Genomic DNA, 17,157 nt, shown 5'->3' with positions numbered 1-17,157 from the left:
AGAGGATCGGCAGAAAGCAGTGGTACAAAGACGGGTCCTATGAGTCTGGTAAAGACCACATTCAGGTTACACGTGGGGGAAAAGGGGCACTCTTGGAGGGATAGCACTCTTGAGGCCCTCCCTGAATGCCTTAACCACAGGGAAGGGAAAGAGGCTGTGATGACTTTAGCACAGGGCTCGACACCTGTGCCCTCGGGCAGTGCTCTACGTCTGTCTGAGGCCTCTTTCCAGGCTTAGCCTGTGCGTGTGTGCTGACCATACTTACGACCCTCGCAAATGTTTTTGTTGAAAGGCCACTGGTTGTGGGGGTCAAAGGAACCTCCTTTTCTCCTCCCTGGTCTGAGCTACTTAAGACCGCTTCTGGACTGGGCCCTGGTTGGTGGGTCGGAATTCCTGAAGAGCCGGCATCCTCACTTTCATGGATGCTGAGAGGGGCCTGATCCTCGAGAAAGTCAGGCGCATCATTGGGGGGATTATTGTTGTACTTTCTGGTGCAACCAACGTCTCTCCCGTCGGTATCAGAGGGTCTTCTTTGACCGAAAGACGGCACAGGCTTAACAAGCGGCATCATCGCAGTAGTGGGAGAGGCTGAGTTTACAAACCTCCTGACAGTTGGACCATGGGTTCTGCGCTTGGCCCAGAGATAGTTCTGGAACGGCATACGTTCACCTTGCGTGCACTCTTGGTAAAGAAGTTATCAAAGGTGTGGGGGCACACAGCTCAAAGAGGGCATGCTGCCCGAGCGGTTTGGAGTTGATCGACAGGCGTTTGTCTTTGACAGGGGCCATTAAGGACAGCATGGACCACAAAGGTTTCTCATGGTTGCAGGTGTCGAGTTTAACGGTGTGGGCCCGAAAGAAAACGTAGGAAGATACTAAGCCTCCTAACCCTGGTACACACAGGAATCCGATGGTGGAAAAAAAACAATCTAACATGGAGTCATTGCCCATGCACATTGCCAACTAGGGGTGGAGTCCCAGTCCATACTATGACTCGAAAGCCTTTCTTTGAAGAAAAACAACATGCAAATGTCCGCGCCCAACACTCGATGGCAGGAGTATTCAGAGCATGCGGATCTACAACACATGATAACAACATTTATTTCTGTTAATGCTTTCTCAAGATGTTTCCATGAATACTTCATATTACCTATCTGGACTTTGCTCCAAGTGGAACTTCCTTCAAACTTGCACCACTTATTGAATAAATATATGTTGCATTTATCAGTCCTTCACTAAGCACCAATCCACGTTTTATCATGTATCTTTTATGACATTCTGTTCCTTTTAATAAACTTACCCCTCCAGTCTTTCTCTGACTCATTGCTGGATAGAAGTGTCTCTACCTACCAGTCCTTCTCTATGCTTGACAGACCATCACTGGGTATAAACATCCTTTTCAGTCTAACTAGTCCCACATGCCCCCCTAGATGGAAACACATTTGCATTAATGTTTTTACCATAAATGTAAACTCTACAGGGCTTCCAACATCGGTCACCGTCTTCATGGCCGACTCGCCCATCACAATGCCACTGAAATAGGTCTCCACATAAGAGGGCTTTCTATAGAGAAAAGGAAGAAAGGTTTTCAGTAGCAAGTACTGTCAGCATTCCAGTGAAAAGATGAACACTCCTAGCAACATGCACTGTTAACATAGCAGTAATGAGATTCACACTTCTAGCAGCAAGCACTATTAACACACATGATTTAATATTGGCACCAAGCACTACTAACACATCAGTCTGCACTATTGCCACAGAAGTCTAAAGCTTCCTACACCTAGCAGCATCAGTGTCCACTGATAATGCTCCACATTCAAGGTTCACCCTCGTAGCAGCAAGCACCATTAACAAACCAGTACCAATATTCAGTCTTATTAGCAAGCATCACTAACGCACTAGTATCAAGATTCACAGTCATAGCAGCAAGCACCATTAACACACCAGTACCAATAGTCACAATTATCAATGTAAACCATTCACACACCAGTATCAAGATTCACAGCCCATCAGCAAATTCTATTAACCAATTAGTATCAGTATTTACACATGCACCAATGACACACCAGCATCAAAATCCACGCTCCTAGCAGCCTTCAGCAATGATGCACCAGAATAAAGACTCACACTCCTAGCAGCAAATCAGATTAAGCGACAAGTATCCATTTTTGTGGGTGTCAGCAAGCATGGTTACCACACTAGTTTCAAGATTCATGCTCTTAGCAGCATGCCCCAATGACATACCGCAATCAAGAGTCACACTCCTAGCAGCATTCACCAATGACATACCGCAATCAAGAGTCACACTCCTAGCAGCATTCACCAATGACATACCGCAATCAAGAGTCACACTCCTAGCAGCATTCACCAATGACATACCGCAATCAAGAGTCACACTCTTAGCAGCATGCCCCAATGACATACCGCAATCAAGAGTCACACTCCTAGCAGCATTCACCAATGACATACCGCAATCAAGAGTCACACTCTTAGCAGCATGCCCCAATGACATACCGCAATCAAGAGTCACACTCTTAGCAGCATTTACCAATGACATACCGCAATCAAGAGTCACACTCCTAGCAGCATTCACCAATGACATACCGCAATCAAGAGTCACACTCTTAGCAGCATTCACCAATGACATACCGCAATCAAGAGTCACACTCCTAGCAGCATTCACCAATGACATACCGCAATCAAGAGTCACACTCCTAGCAGCATTCACCAATGACATACCGCAATCAAGAGTCACACTCCTAGCAGCATTCACCAATGACATACCGCAATCAAGAGTCACACTCCTAGCAGCATTGACCAATGACATACCGCAATCAAGAGTCACACTCCTAGCAGCATTCACCAATGACATACCGCAATCAAGAGTCACACTCCTAGCAGCATTCACCAATGACATACCGCAATCAAGAGTCACACTCCTAGCAGCATTCACCAATGACATACCGCAATCAAGAGTTACACTCTTAGCAGCATTCACCAATGATATACCGCAATCAAGAGTCACACTCCTAGCAGCATTCACCAATGACATACCGCAATCAAGAGTCACACTCCTAGCAGCATTCACCAATGACATACCGCAATCAAGATTCACACTCCTAGCAGCATGCCCCAGTAATGCAACAGTATCAGGATTCACTGCTAGTATCCTGCAACAATGAGGCGAATCTCTTTATCTGGAGAGGTGTGGCTCACTGGTTAGAGGCGGCCGACCCGTAAGCAGAGAATTGGCCAGGGACCAGGGTTCAATTCCCGACGCGGCAGGGTCGTGGACCAGGGTCAAAACGGACTTGATAATTCTCGCCTCGGTACCTACTCTAACCAGGAACACACTCGGCAACTCTGGGCATTAAGCTTGCCTCATCTCTACAACGGCCCCCCACAGACGCCGGGGATGCCTGGTTTCACCTTGGAGATACCCATAAAGGGACCATCTCACAGGGAAAACCAGGACGGGTTCCCCAGCGGTCTTCAGCGCCAGGATACTCCATGGAGTCACAGTGCGCTTTACAAGTACACCCACATTTACATTTACATTTATCCACAAGTATCCATAGTCATACTTGTAGCAGCAAGCACAATTAACCCATTAGTTTCAAGATTCACACTCGTGGCATGCACAAAGATATTAGCAACCCTAGCAGCAGTCATCATTAACAAGATTCACACTCCTCGCTCATAAAGCGCAAAAAGCACGATTCACACTCCTTTCTGCAAGTCCCAATAACCAACTTGAATCTATATTCATACTCCTAGCAGTAAGCACCAATAACTCAACAGTACGAAGATTCACACTTTTAGTAGCAAGTTCTCATAATGCACCAGTATCAAGATTCACATTCCCAGCAGTAACTATCAATAATGCACCATTGCTCCTCTCACTAGAAGCACTATTAAAAACCCAACTTACTCGCCTCAGGATTCCCACTCTGATCTGCAAGCTCTATGAACACACCAGCAGACTAACATCTGCACAAAGGGCCAACAATATGATAGTGAATAATACTGTGACCCTTCAACACTCAGGGAACTAGTGAGATAGTCAAACGCAGACAAAAAGACCCTCAGTTGAGAATAAAAGGATCCGAGCGACCGAATGCACAAAACCAGGATGCATACATCGCACAGTATGCCGCACATGTGTACCTCAAACCCACATATAAAGTAGCAGTGGCCACAGAATACTGTGGTTGGTGTTTAGAAACACTTACAACAGACTGTAAAGACTGGGGTACAGGTGGGAAGAGGGGGGCATATTGATTCGCCTTCTGCACTTTTTGGTCTTCAGCCTGACAATGTGGCTTCTACAGGTTTCACCGCCCACTCCTTCGACAATAATGATCTTGATTGTACTTGCCAGATATGCTGCTGTCTTGGGTTTAATGCCTCAATGATGTCACCTTAGTGAAATTGTCTCCAACCTATCACGTTTGCATTCTGACAATAAATATTACTGCAGCCACACATACCCAGCTCCAGACACATACACACGGGGCTTGTAGAAGAATGCAGAAACGCTCTCTTTATGCGAGGATACATGATGGCACATACATTCCCAGTGTGTAAAGCTAGAATGATCAGATATAGGGGCAACTGCAAGCTTTATCTGTGCATGGATTTTCCCCACCACTGTAGTAGAAGATCTGATGGTGCAGAGCACTCATAGCAGCAAAGGCCCCCAGCTCCAGTGGACTGTAGGACGCAACCGGAAGCACTTACACAGAGAACATCGTCTCGATTGTGTACTCCACCAGAAGCGTTGCTGACACCGGGGAGAGGTCGCTCTGCTTACTTAATCTGTGAACAGAAAAGAGAACTGAATGAGAGTAAGAGTGTGAGTGTGAGTGTGAGTGTGAGTGAGCTTCGCCAAAGGCTTCGTAACCGATACTCTGGACTTTCCGGTAACTCGCTCCCAGCTGAGCTCATGTGCATCCCCCCCAAAAGGCTGCCACTGTTCTCAGATCCCACGAGTTGGGTGAATACAATATGGGACACCTTAGTGCAAAACTATGGTCACTGTTTGGAATACTGAACAGTCCGATGCTTTCGGCTGTGCTCCCATGTATTCCTTCATGTTACTCACAGGTCCATGTCAAATATGCCCTTGGCATGTGTGCTGCTCACAGTGCAGCCTCAGGGACGCTCTTGGCTATGCTGACTAGAGTGCACTGCATAGAGGTTTCTGGTGTGTTCTGATTACACTTCATGTGTTCTGGCTAGAGTTGCAAAATCAGGGATTCTCCTGGAATCTCTTGACTAGTGCGCAGTGTCAGGAACCCTCTTGGTTTGTGTTGGCTAGAGTGCAGTGTCACTAGCACTATTGATCTGTGGTTGTCTAGAGCGCAATGTCATGAACCCTCTTGGTTTGTGCTGGCTAGAGGGCAGTGTCAGGGATGCTCTAGGTGTCTCTTGGCTAGTGCGCAGTGTCAGGAACCCTCTTGGTGTTTGCTAGAGTGCAGTGTCACTAGCACTCTTGATTTGTGGTACCCTCTTGGTTTGTGTTAGCTAGAGTGCAGTGTCACTAGCACTCTTGATTTGTGGTACCCTCTTGGTTTGTGTTGGCTAGAGTGCAGTGTCATTAGCACTCTTGATTTGTGGTACCCTCTTGGTTTGTGTTGGCTAGAGTGCAGTGTCAGGGATGCTCTTGGTGTCTCTTGGCTAGCGCACAGTGTCAGGAACCCTCTTGGTTTGTGTTGGCTAGAGTGCAGTGTCATGGTTGTTCTTGGTGTCTCTTGTCTAGTGTGCAGTGTCAGGTACCCTCATGGTTTGTGGTACCCTCTTGGTTTGTGTTAGCTAGAGTGCAGTGTCACTAGCACTCTTGTTTTGTGGTACCCTCTTGGTTTGTGTTAGCTAGAGTGCAGTGTCACTAGCACTCTTGTTTTGTGGTACCCTCTTGGTTTGTGTTAGCTTGAGTGCAGTGTCACTAGCACTCTTGATTTGTGGTACCCTCTTGGTTTGTGTTAGCTAGAGTGCAGTGTCACTAGCACTCTTGATTTGTGGTACCCTCTTGGTTTGTGTTAGCTAGAGTGCAGTGTCACTAGCACTCTTGATTTGTGGTACCCTCTTGGTTTGCGTTAGCTAGAGTGCAGTGTCACCAGCATTCTTGGTTTGTGTTTGCAAGAGTGCAGTGTCACTAACACTCTTGATTTGTGGTACCCTCTTGGTTTGCGTTGGCTAGAGTGCAGTGTCACTAGCACTCTTTGTGTGTGATTGTCTAGAGTGCAGTGTCACTAGCACTCTTTGTGTGTGGTTGGCTAGAGTTCAGTGTCACTAGCGCTCTTTGTGTGTGGTTGGCTAGAGTGCAGTGTCAGGGATGCTCTAGGTGTCTCTTGGCTAGCGCACAGTGTCAGGTACCCTCTTGGTTTGTGTTAGCTAGAGTACAGTGTCACTAACACTCTTGGTGTGTGGTTGGCTAGAGTAGAGTGTCACCAGCATTCTTGGTTTGTGTTGGCTGGAGGGCAGAGTCACTAGCCGTCTTGGTGTGTGATTGCCTAAAGTGCAGTGTCAGGGATGCTCTTGGTGTCTCTTGTCTAGAGCGCAGTGTCAGGTACCCTCTTGGTTTGTGTTTGCTAGAGTGCAGTGTCACTAGCACTCTTTGTGTGTGGTTGGCTAGAGTGTAGTGTCACTAGCGCTCTTTGTGTGTGGTTGGCTAGAGTGCAGTGTCACTAGCACTCTTTGTGTGTGGTTGGCTAGAGCGCAGTGTCAGGTACCCTCTTGGTTTGTGTTTGCTAGAGTGCAGTGTCACTAGCACTCTTTGTGTGTGGTTGGCTAGAGTGTAGTGTCACTAGCGCTCTTTGTGTGTGGTTGGCTAGAGTGCAGTGTCACTAGCACTCTTTGTGTGTGGTTGGCTAGAGTGCAGTGTCAGGGATGCTCTTGGTGTCTCTTGTCTAGAGCGCAGTGTCAGGTACCCTCTTGGTTTGTGTTTGCTAGAGTGCAGTGTCACTAGCACTCTTGATTTGTGGTACCCTATTGGTTTGTGTTAGCTAGAGTGCAGTGTCACTAGCACTCTTGATTTGTGGTACCCTCTTGGTTTGTGTTAGCTAGAGTGCAGTGTCACTAGCACTCTTGATTTGTGGTACCCTCTTGGTTTGTGTTTGCTAGAGTGCAGTGTCACTAGCACTCTTTGTGTGTGGTTGGCTAGAGTGTAGTGTCACTAGCGCTCTTTGTGTGTGGTTGGCTAGAGTGCAGTGTCACTAGCACTCTTTGTGTGTGGTTGGCTAGAGCGCAGTGTCAGGTACCCTCTTGGTTTGTGTTTGCTAGAGTGCAGTGTCACTAGCACTCTTTGTGTGTGGTTGGCTAGAGTGTAGTGTCACTAGCGCTCTTTGTGTGTGGTTGGCTAGAGTGCAGTGTCACTAGCACTCTTTGTGTGTGGTTGGCTAGAGTGCAGTGTCAGGGATGCTCTTGGTGTCTCTTGTCTAGAGCGCAGTGTCAGGTACCCTCTTGGTTTGTGTTTGCTAGAGTGCAGTGTCACTAGCACTCTTGATTTGTGGTACCCTCTTGGTTTGTGTTAGCTAGAGTGCAGTGTCACTAGCACTCTTTGTGTGTGGTTGGCTAGAGTTCAGTGTCAGGGATGCTCTAGGTGTCTCTTGGCTAGCGCACAGTGTCAGGTACCCTCTTGGTTTGTGTTAGCTAGAGTACAGTGTCACTAACACTCTTGGTGTGTGGTTGGCTAGAGTAGAGTGTCACCAGCATTCTTGGTTTGTGTTGGCTGGAGGGCAGAGTCACTAGCCGTCTTGGTGTGTGATTGCCTAAAGTGCAGTGTCAGGGATGCTCTTGGTGTCTCTTGTCTAGAGCGCAGTGTCAGGTACCCTCTTGGTTTGTGTTTGCTAGAGTGCAGTGTCACTAGCACTCTTTGTGTGTGGTTGGCTAGAGTGTAGTGTCACTAGCGCTCTTTGTGTGTGGTTGGCTAGAGTGCAGTGTCACTAGCACTCTTTGTGTGTGGTTGGCTAGAGTGCAGTGTCAGGGATGCTCTTGGTGTCTCTTGTCTAGAGCGCAGTGTCAGGTACCCTCTTGGTTTGTGTTTGCTAGAGTGCAGTGTCACTAGCACTCTTGATTTGTGGTACCCTATTGGTTTGTGTTAGCTAGAGTGCAGTGTCACTAGCACTCTTGATTTGTGGTACCCTCTTGGTTTGTGTTAGCTAGAGTGCAGTGTCACTAGCACTCTTGATTTGTGGTACCCTCTTGGTTTGTGTTTGCTAGAGTGCAGTGTCACTAGCACTCTTTGTGTGTGGTTGGCTAGAGTGTAGTGTCACTAGCGCTCTTTGTGTGTGGTTGGCTAGAGTGCAGTGTCACTAGCACTCTTTGTGTGTGGTTGGCTAGAGCGCAGTGTCAGGTACCCTCTTGGTTTGTGTTTGCTAGAGTGCAGTGTCACTAGCACTCTTTGTGTGTGGTTGGCTAGAGTGTAGTGTCACTAGCGCTCTTTGTGTGTGGTTGGCTAGAGTGCAGTGTCACTAGCACTCTTTGTGTGTGGTTGGCTAGAGTGCAGTGTCAGGGATGCTCTTGGTGTCTCTTGTCTAGAGCGCAGTGTCAGGTACCCTCTTGGTTTGTGTTTGCTAGAGTGCAGTGTCACTAGCACTCTTGATTTGTGGTACCCTCTTGGTTCGCGTTAGCTAGAGTGCAGTGTCACTAGCACTCTTGATTTGTGGTACCCTCTTGGTTTGTGTTTGCTAGAGTGCAGTGTCACTAGCACTCTTTGTGTGTGGTTGGCTAGAGTGTAGTGTCACTAGCGCTCTTTGTGTGTGGTTGGCTAGAGTGCAGTGTCACTAGCGCTCTTTGTGTGTGGTTGGCTAGAGCGCAGTGTCAGGTACCCTCTTGGTTTGTGTTTGCTAGAGTGCAGTGTCACTAGCACTCTTTGTGTGTGGTTGGCTAGAGTGTAGTGTCACTAGCGCTCTTTGTGTGTGGTTGGCTAGAGTGCAGTGTCACTAGCGCTCTTTGTGTGTGGTTGGCTAGAGCGCAGTGTCAGGTACCCTCTTGGTTTGTGTTTGCTAGAGTGCAGTGTCACTAGCACTCTTTGTGTGTGGTTGGCTAGAGTGCAGTGTCACTAGCGCTCTTTGTGTGTGGTTGGCTAGAGTGCAGTGTCACTAGCACTCTTTGTGTGTGGTTGGCTAGAGTGCAGTGTCAGGGATGCTCTTGGTGTCTCTTGTCTAGAGCGCAGTGTCAGGTACCCTCTTGGTTTGTGTTTGCTAGAGTGCAGTGTCACTAGCACTCTTTGTGTGTGGTTGGCTAGAGTGTAGTGTCACTAGCGCTCTTTGTGTGTGGTTGGCTAGAGTGCAGTGTCACTAGCGCTCTTTGTGTGTGGTTGGCTAGAGCGCAGTGTCAGGTACCCTCTTGGTTTGTGTTTGCTAGAGTGCAGTGTCACTAGCACTCTTTGTGTGTGGTTGGCTAGAGTGTAGTGTCACTAGCGCTCTTTGTGTGTGGTTGGCTAGAGTGCAGTGTCACTAGCACTCTTTGTGTGTGGTTGGCTAGAGTGCAGTGTCAGGGATGCTCTTGGTGTCTCTTGTCTAGCGCACAGTGTCAGGTACCCTCTTGGTTTGTGTTTTCTAGAGTGCAGTGTCACTAGCACTCTTTGTGTGTGGTTGGCTAGAGTGTAGTGTCACTAGCGCTCTTTGTGTGTGGTTGGCTAGAGTGCAGTGTCACTAGCGCTCTTTGTGTGTGGTTGGCTAGAGCGCAGTGTCAGGTACCCTCTTGGTTTGTGTTTGCTAGAGTGCAGTGTCACTAGCACTCTTTGTGTGTGGTTGGCTAGTGTGTAGTGTCACTAGCGCTCTTTGTGTGTGGTTGGCTAGAGTGCATTGTCACTAGCACTCTTTGTGTGTGGTTGGCTAGAGTGCAGTGTCAGGGATGCTCTTGGTGTCTCTTGTCTAGCGCACAGTGTCAGGTACCCTCTTGGTTTGTGTTTGCTAGAGTGCAGTGTCACTAGCACTCTTGATTTGTGGTACCCTCTTGGTTTGGGTTAGCTAGAGTGCAGTGTCACTAGCACTCTTGATTTGTGGTACCCTCTTGGTTTGTGTTTGCTAGAGTGCAGTGTCACTAGCACTCTTTGTGTGTGGTTGGCTAGAGTGCAGTGTCACTAGCCCTCTTTGTGTGTGGTTGGCTAGAGTGCAGTGTCACTAGCCCTCTTTGTGTGTGGTTGGCTAGAGCGCAGTGTCGCTAGCACTCTTTGTGTGTGGTTGGCTAGAGCGCAGTGTCGCTAGCACTCTTTGTGTGTGGTTGGCTAGAGTGCAGTGTCAGGGATGCTCTTGGTGTCTCTTGTCTAGTGTGCAGTGTCAGGTGCCCTCTTGGTTTGCGTTAGCTAGAGTGCAGTGTCACTAGCACTCTTTGTGTGTGGTTGGCTAGAGCGCAGTGTCAGGGATGCTCTTGGTGTCTCTTGGCTAGTACACAGTGTCAGGAACCCTCTTGGTTTGCGTTAGCTAGAGTGCAGTGTCAGGGATGCTCTTGAGGTCAGTTTCATGAGCTCTATCTCAGAGTGCAGTGCTAAGAAAGCTTTTGGGAATAAATTCCCCCCAACTCACGTGGAGAGCTGCAGCTGCAAGTTGACCTCTCGTGTTTTCAGTGATATTCCTGACGCCTCGAAGGTGACGACCATCTCCAACTGTGAGGAAGGAACACGAGAAGTGAGTGGAATACAGTTACCACCCTTATGAGCCTAACACCTCGGTGACTGCAGAGACAGACAATAACCTTAGGCTCAGCCCAACCCTCGGCCAGCAGCAGATATCGCATTTAGAGTGGAGCGGTAATACAAAATCCTTTAATTCAGAGAACAAATGCTAAATCGATTGGAAAATCCACTAGTGGAATTTACTACAGTGATAGAAGGGCTCAGAAACCCCCCCCCCCCATTGAATTCTACTCCAGAATTAAACACTTCCTTCAGAAATCAGATACTTTACATCACACCCAACTCTAGGTCAACCCTCAAGTCTGGAGATTACACACTAAACCAGGCTTCTCCAATGAGCAACTCACGGGCTACTAATCGCTCTCCAGCTACCTGGAAGTGGATCTTCTGTGTGCAGCAAAGCATACTAAATTAGAAGATTTTGTTTTGAATTAATATATGTATCCAAAAATTAAAAAGCGTGTATTTGAGATTAAAACGAGCATATTTTCAGAACTCTATAGCTGATATTTGGAGAAAAACGGGTTTCCAAAACGCATTTGAAGCTGATGCTGGAGTGAAAAATCATGAACTATTACTAACAACTTTACCTTGGCGCCAATGGCTGTCATGTGTCACCCATGTAGAGAATTTCCAAATTGAAAAAGCCTTTTTACATTATTGTTGGCAACGCTGCCTGGTGCACTCTGGTGGTCACTGCTGCCAATCGTGCCTGGAGGGGTCACTATTAGAACCCTGCACCATCCTCCCTGAGGCACAGCCTAAGAATTCAAGCTTAGATCTTCATTGGTCACAGGAAGTGGGAAACAGCCTTTACAATGACGTGTTTACCTCGTTGTACCTTTACCACGCATTTTTTACCACACATGTTTTTAGAACGCATATGCTTTTACTACGTATGCCTTTACTACACATTTAAGGTAAGTTCGGGGATATTGGGGGTCTTCCCCTACAAATACATTATAAATATCTACCCTAGGCCTGCTTAGGGGGTCCCTCAAGGCCCCACAAGGACCCCCATGGCCAAGAAAAGCATTTGATTTTATTTTATAAAATCGCGGGATGTGCGGAGGATCCACGGATCCGGCAAAGAAAATTTAAAAAACGAAGCACGGGATTCCGCGCTTCGTTATTAATTGCCCCTGAGTAGCCCAAGTCCCCGGGGCATTTCTAAAATGTATTTGCGGGTGCCCAGGGGGACCCCTGCATCCCCAGGTACCGCCACCCCCGGGGCCTTATATTTTAAATAGGTGGGGGGCCTCCAAGGCCCCCCAACCCCCAGGGACCACCACCCCCGGTGCTTTATTTACATATTTGCAAGGGGTTCACGGCCCCCCGCAGCCCCAGGGACCGCCACCCCCCGGGGCTTGTTTTTTTTAAGCAAAACTACCTGTGTGGGGGGGCTCGAGCTCCCCACACGCCCCAGAGACCACCACCTCCCCGGGGCGCTAAGAATGCAAATTTGGGGGGTCCGTTACGGACCCCCGAGCCCCGGGGACCACTACCTTCCCAGGCAGGACTTTGCTAATGTTGGGAGGGGGGCCTCCTGGAGCCAGTGATGGCCCTGGGGACCGCCACCCCCCCGGGCCGGCTCCTGCAGTGTCCCGGGGTGCCCACCCCCGGGACACTGCTGTTTGCAATGACAGGGCGGGAGCCTCGCGGCGCTCGTCCTGTCATTGCAAACTCTGGTTTGGATTTTGAAGGCAATAGCAGGAAACCTGCTCACGCTTTCAAAATCCAAACCACATTGCTTTTCCACACGGGGAGCTGCATCTTAGCAGCTTCCCGTGTGGAAAAGCGATGCCAGCAGGAGGCGGGGAGCCGGCGGGACTGTGGGGGAATTGGGGACCCCCTCACAGTCCCCAACGAAAGGCCAGGCCCGAGGGATGGGGTCCCCGGGGCCATTAGTGGCCCGGGAGGGGGCCACGCGGCCCCCCTCCACCATTATACTTTTTTTTTTAAAGGTGGACAGGCCGGCCCCGGGGGATGGGGTCCCCGGGGCCAATAAAATAGGAAAGGAAGAGGGGCCACACAGCCCCCCTACTTAAAAAAAATAATTTAAAAAAAGACCGGCATCACGCTGGAGGCCTCACCCCCTCCCTGCAGCACTCTGCAAACGCGCCCCCTGGCGCGTTGTAAGATGGGGAACTAATTCCCATTGAATACTGGGGGTCCCTGGGGGGCAACTAGCCCACCATGAACCTCCAGTATGCACCAGGGAGCTGCGTTGCAGAGAGGTGTTCAGAGGCCACGCCCCTTTTTACACCTCTCTGCAACGCAGCTCTGTGGCGCTTACTGGAGGTACCTGGTGGGCTACTTGGACCCCAGGGACCCTCAGGATTCAAGGGGACGTAATCCCCCAACTTAAAATGCGCCACAGGGCGCATTTGCACAGTGGTGAAGGGAGGGGGCGGGGCCTGAGGTGACATGTGTGCAAACACACCCTGTGGCGCGTTTTAAGACTGCCATTCTCAAAACCATAGACACTCCAACATCATTAACTACATACCCAATACCCACTCACTGATTCTTAGGTCTACACACACATCCACTCGCTCACCTGTACAGTCACTCATACTTATGATCACTCAGTACAGGACTATCATATACACTGATATACATATATAGACACTCACACACCGCCACTCATCCATAGAGGTACTCACACAGCTAGTCAGTCATGCAAATAATTAATCGCACTCCCATTTACTCACCGATACAGTTATACACACACAAGCTCACTTACTCATACAAATACTAGCACATTCTTATGCTCGTATACAATTACTGATACAAGCACACACTCATCCATACAGCTACTCTCATAATCACACACTCTCACTTATAGCCATTTATATACTCTAACACACATATATACTGCCTTTCACATATGTAGTTATTCACACATGTACCACTGAGATATACATTCACTCACTAACACACCCATACACACACTCACACACCAATACAGTCCATCACAGATGCACTCTTGAAACCATGCACCCAGTGAATCACCCACTCACATATCTATGCAGAGTCACACACACCCCACCCACACAAACACTCAGGCACCCATACAGATACTCAGACAACCAATCAATAAGTTATATAGACACTCATGTAGCTATTCATAAACCCATGCAGCTGCTTATACACCAACAGACAGACGGATACACACATTCACACAATTTAGTCACTAACCCATGCATTCAGTAAGATACATTTAATCACTCACTTACAGAGTCAGTCACGCACCTCCTAAATCATCCATTCAGACACTTATACACCCACTCATTCTTCAATACGCCTTTCCCTGTATATATTAAACATATTTAAACTTTACAGAAAGACACAATCACTGGATGATGTCATCAGTGATGTCATCAGTGATGTCATTTGAGATGTCATCAGTGATGTCATCAGTAATGTCACTGACCATGTCATGAGTGATGTAATATGTGACGTCATCAGCAGTGCATTGCGGGGGCGCGAGTTATAGTTAGCTGAACTAACTTTAACGGGGGAATTTCTCTGGTTTTGTATGAGTGAAATGTCCAACTAACTATAACTTTCCCTAAAACCTATGGTTTTTTCAGTGAATATATAGATAGATAGATAGATAGATAGTTATCTATATATAGATATATAGATAGTTATCTATATATAGATATATAGATAGATAGATATCTATATATAGATATATAGATAGATAGATAGTTATTATCTACTGGCGGTCGCCAGTAGATAGTTATAGTTAGGACCAAGTTCCCATAGGAAATCTGAAAATTCTATTTTGAATAACTTTGGCGCCGGTTGACTTATCTTCGTGAAATTTTCAAAACTAATGGGGCGCTCCGCTCAGCTCCTACCCTGAAAGTCTCGGGGTGATTCGTCAAGCGGGGGCTGAGAAAAAAGGGGGGTCCCAAAACGTGTTTTCCCCATGCATTTTTCCATAGGACCTTTAGTCGAAGGAACAGCCCGAACGGCTGAACAGAATTACTTGAAATTTGGCAAAGAGGTAGTCCTCAGGTCAGGCATGTGCCTTTTGCATATATGGTGTCAATCTGTTCAGTAGTTCCTGAGAAAATCAAAAGTAAAATCAAATATATATCTGGGCGGAGCCTAACCACACATCTCATCGTGAGATCTGATTGGCTGTCAGCACTTCATCCAAGAAGTGTTGGCAGCCATCTTGGAACCAATATACATGATAGCATCTCATTAAAAAGCATTGCAGTTAATAGAAGATTTTAAGACTTTAGTTACATTATAAATCATTTGTTGATGGTGCCATACTCATTTTAGGAATTGTGGTGTGTTCTAAGGTGATTTTACCATGTGAAAAAGCCTTCTGCTGTGATATCATGAATCATGTTTGAGAGAAAACTATTTTCTCATGCTTTTCCCACAGAGGTTTGGAAGGTGATCTATAAGCTAAACTGAGAGCATTTTTTCTGTAAATTCACATTATCTTTCTCAGTCATGTGAGAATGAAGTCTGACATTCTCAGTAAAACATGTACATCCAACAAGGGCAGAGACTGTCAGTTGATTCCTTTGTGTTCTACTGCAGCTTCCCAGAGTGTTCTAAAGAACAACAAGAGAGCTAACAGTCCTACTTATGACAAACGTATGGCACACCTGAAGCCATCTTGGTTGGAATAAAGTGGTAACTCTTAATACATTTAACTTAAAAAGGAACAAAATGAGGGGGTTAATTTTGCCATAGAAAGTATGATTAGTGCTGCAGAAAGAAAAATTAGGGAAGATTTTGAGTGACTTCTCAAATCCTCTTCTATTTCATTAAAAAGTTCTGACATGCAGACTGAAACATGCATTTTCAATACCAGCAGCAGACTTCCCTGGTGAGCAGTAGCTTTACTACAGTGATCTAATGAGCAACTAAAGTGCTAACATTCTGAATTTATGGCAAATGTGTGACACATCTGAATGCCTTCTTGATGGAATCAAAGTAAGAAACAAAGTATTTCCTGCTGAGGAGACTGTAGTAAATGAGGAAATTAGGAAACTTCATAACAAATAAGTCTCCCAAAATGGCCACCAGAGACAAAAGAGCCCAAATGTAGCCCAAATATCACCCAGATGTAGCCCAAGTATAGCCCAATGACATAATGTCCCAGAGTGTTTTAACGAACAACTAGAGCGCTAACAGTCTTACTTATGACAAAAGTATGGCACACCTGAAGCCATCTTGATTGGAATAAAGTGGTAACACTTAAAACATTTAATTTAAAAAGGAACACAATGAGGGGTTCATTTTGCCATAGAAATTATGATTAGTGCTGAAGAAAGAAAAATTAGGGCACATTTTGAGTGACTTCTCAAATTCTCTTCTATTTCATTAAAAAATTCTGATATGCAGACTGAAACATGCACTTTTAATACCAGGAGCAGACTTCCGTGGTGAGCAGTAGCTTTACTACAGTGATCTAATGAGCAACTAGAGTGCTAACATTCAGAATTTATGGCAAACGTGTGACATATCTGAATACCTTCTTGATGGAATCAAAGTAAAAAACTGAAAGCATTTCCTACTGAGGAGACGGCAGTAAATGAGGAAATTAGGAAACTTCATAACAAATAAATCTCCTAAGATGGCCACCAGAGACAAAAGAGCCCAAATGCAGCACAAATATCACCCAGATGTAGCCCACATGTAGCCCAATGACAGAAGTGTGCAAAACACTTATTTTTTGTGTATTTGCAGTTTTATATAGTGCAGACTTGTCAGGTATTGGAGTGCTTTACATGAGCATTGGTTACATCACACAAGATCAAATTCATTTTGGTTGTAGACATGGGGAGATTTAGTGATTTGACCAGAATCACAGAATGTTGAGCAGAAGCAGAAACTCCAACCTGGTTCCTCAGTTGCAAAGTCTGCAGCTCTGGAAGTAACGCCACATCCTCTACCCTAGGTGCAACATTTAATCAAGTCGTCAACTGGATAAAAAAACATAAAGATTACAAATAATTTAAAAGTTCTTTGTCGCTATTTGAAAACTCAGAAAATGTGTCCTCATTTTAGATTTTTAGAGCGCTAACCATAATTTTGATGCAAATAAGACCCTCTCATATATGTAATTTCTAAAGGAAATACTCTAGGTATTACAGTTTTGATCACATCAAGATGACGTCAGGCGTTCCACACTTTTGTAATAAATATAGAATGTTAGCAATATAGTTGTTCATTGGGATACTGTTGAGAGGCAGAGGCCAGGGGCACGAACTCTGAAAATTGAAGGCAGGTAGGAGAGTGCAGAGGCAACAATTTGACCACACTGGGCAGGCAGGAAGGGCAGTGGCAGCACAACAGACTATGGAGGGCAGTGGAAAGGGGGGCAGGGGCAACAAACCAACAATACAGGACTGGCAAGAGAGGCTGTGGCAATATAATAGACCATTGTGGGCAGAAGGAAGAGGCAGTGGTAGTACAACCATACATGCCAACAGACCCGTTTCAGCCAGGAAACGTCCAATGTTTTTAAGCTCAAATGGG

General features: G+C 46.6%; 1 protein-coding gene across 2 annotated transcripts in view; it reads right to left on the bottom strand.

Annotated features, from left to right (window-relative positions):
• The window catches only part of ITGA3 (integrin subunit alpha 3), a 271,979-nt gene that overhangs the window by 18,938 nt on the left and 235,884 nt on the right, over positions 1–17,157 (bottom strand). For both annotated transcript variants that reach the window (XM_085613769.1, XM_085613860.1), the window contains exons 17-19: positions 10,529–10,608; positions 4,740–4,817; positions 1,460–1,562 (exon numbers count right to left, since the gene is read on the bottom strand). In XM_085613769.1, the coding sequence (XP_085469895.1) occupies positions 1,460–1,562; positions 4,740–4,817; positions 10,529–10,608 (261 nt within the window). The remainder of the gene's footprint in view (positions 1–1,459; positions 1,563–4,739; positions 4,818–10,528; positions 10,609–17,157) is intronic.

The sequence above is a fragment of the Triturus cristatus genome, chromosome 1_1 (genome assembly GCF_964204655.1).
Source record: "Triturus cristatus chromosome 1_1, aTriCri1.1, whole genome shotgun sequence".
Lineage (NCBI taxonomy): Eukaryota > Metazoa > Chordata > Amphibia > Caudata > Salamandridae > Triturus > Triturus cristatus.
Note: the sequence above shows the minus strand (reverse complement) of the source record. Positions and strands in the feature narration are given on the sequence as shown.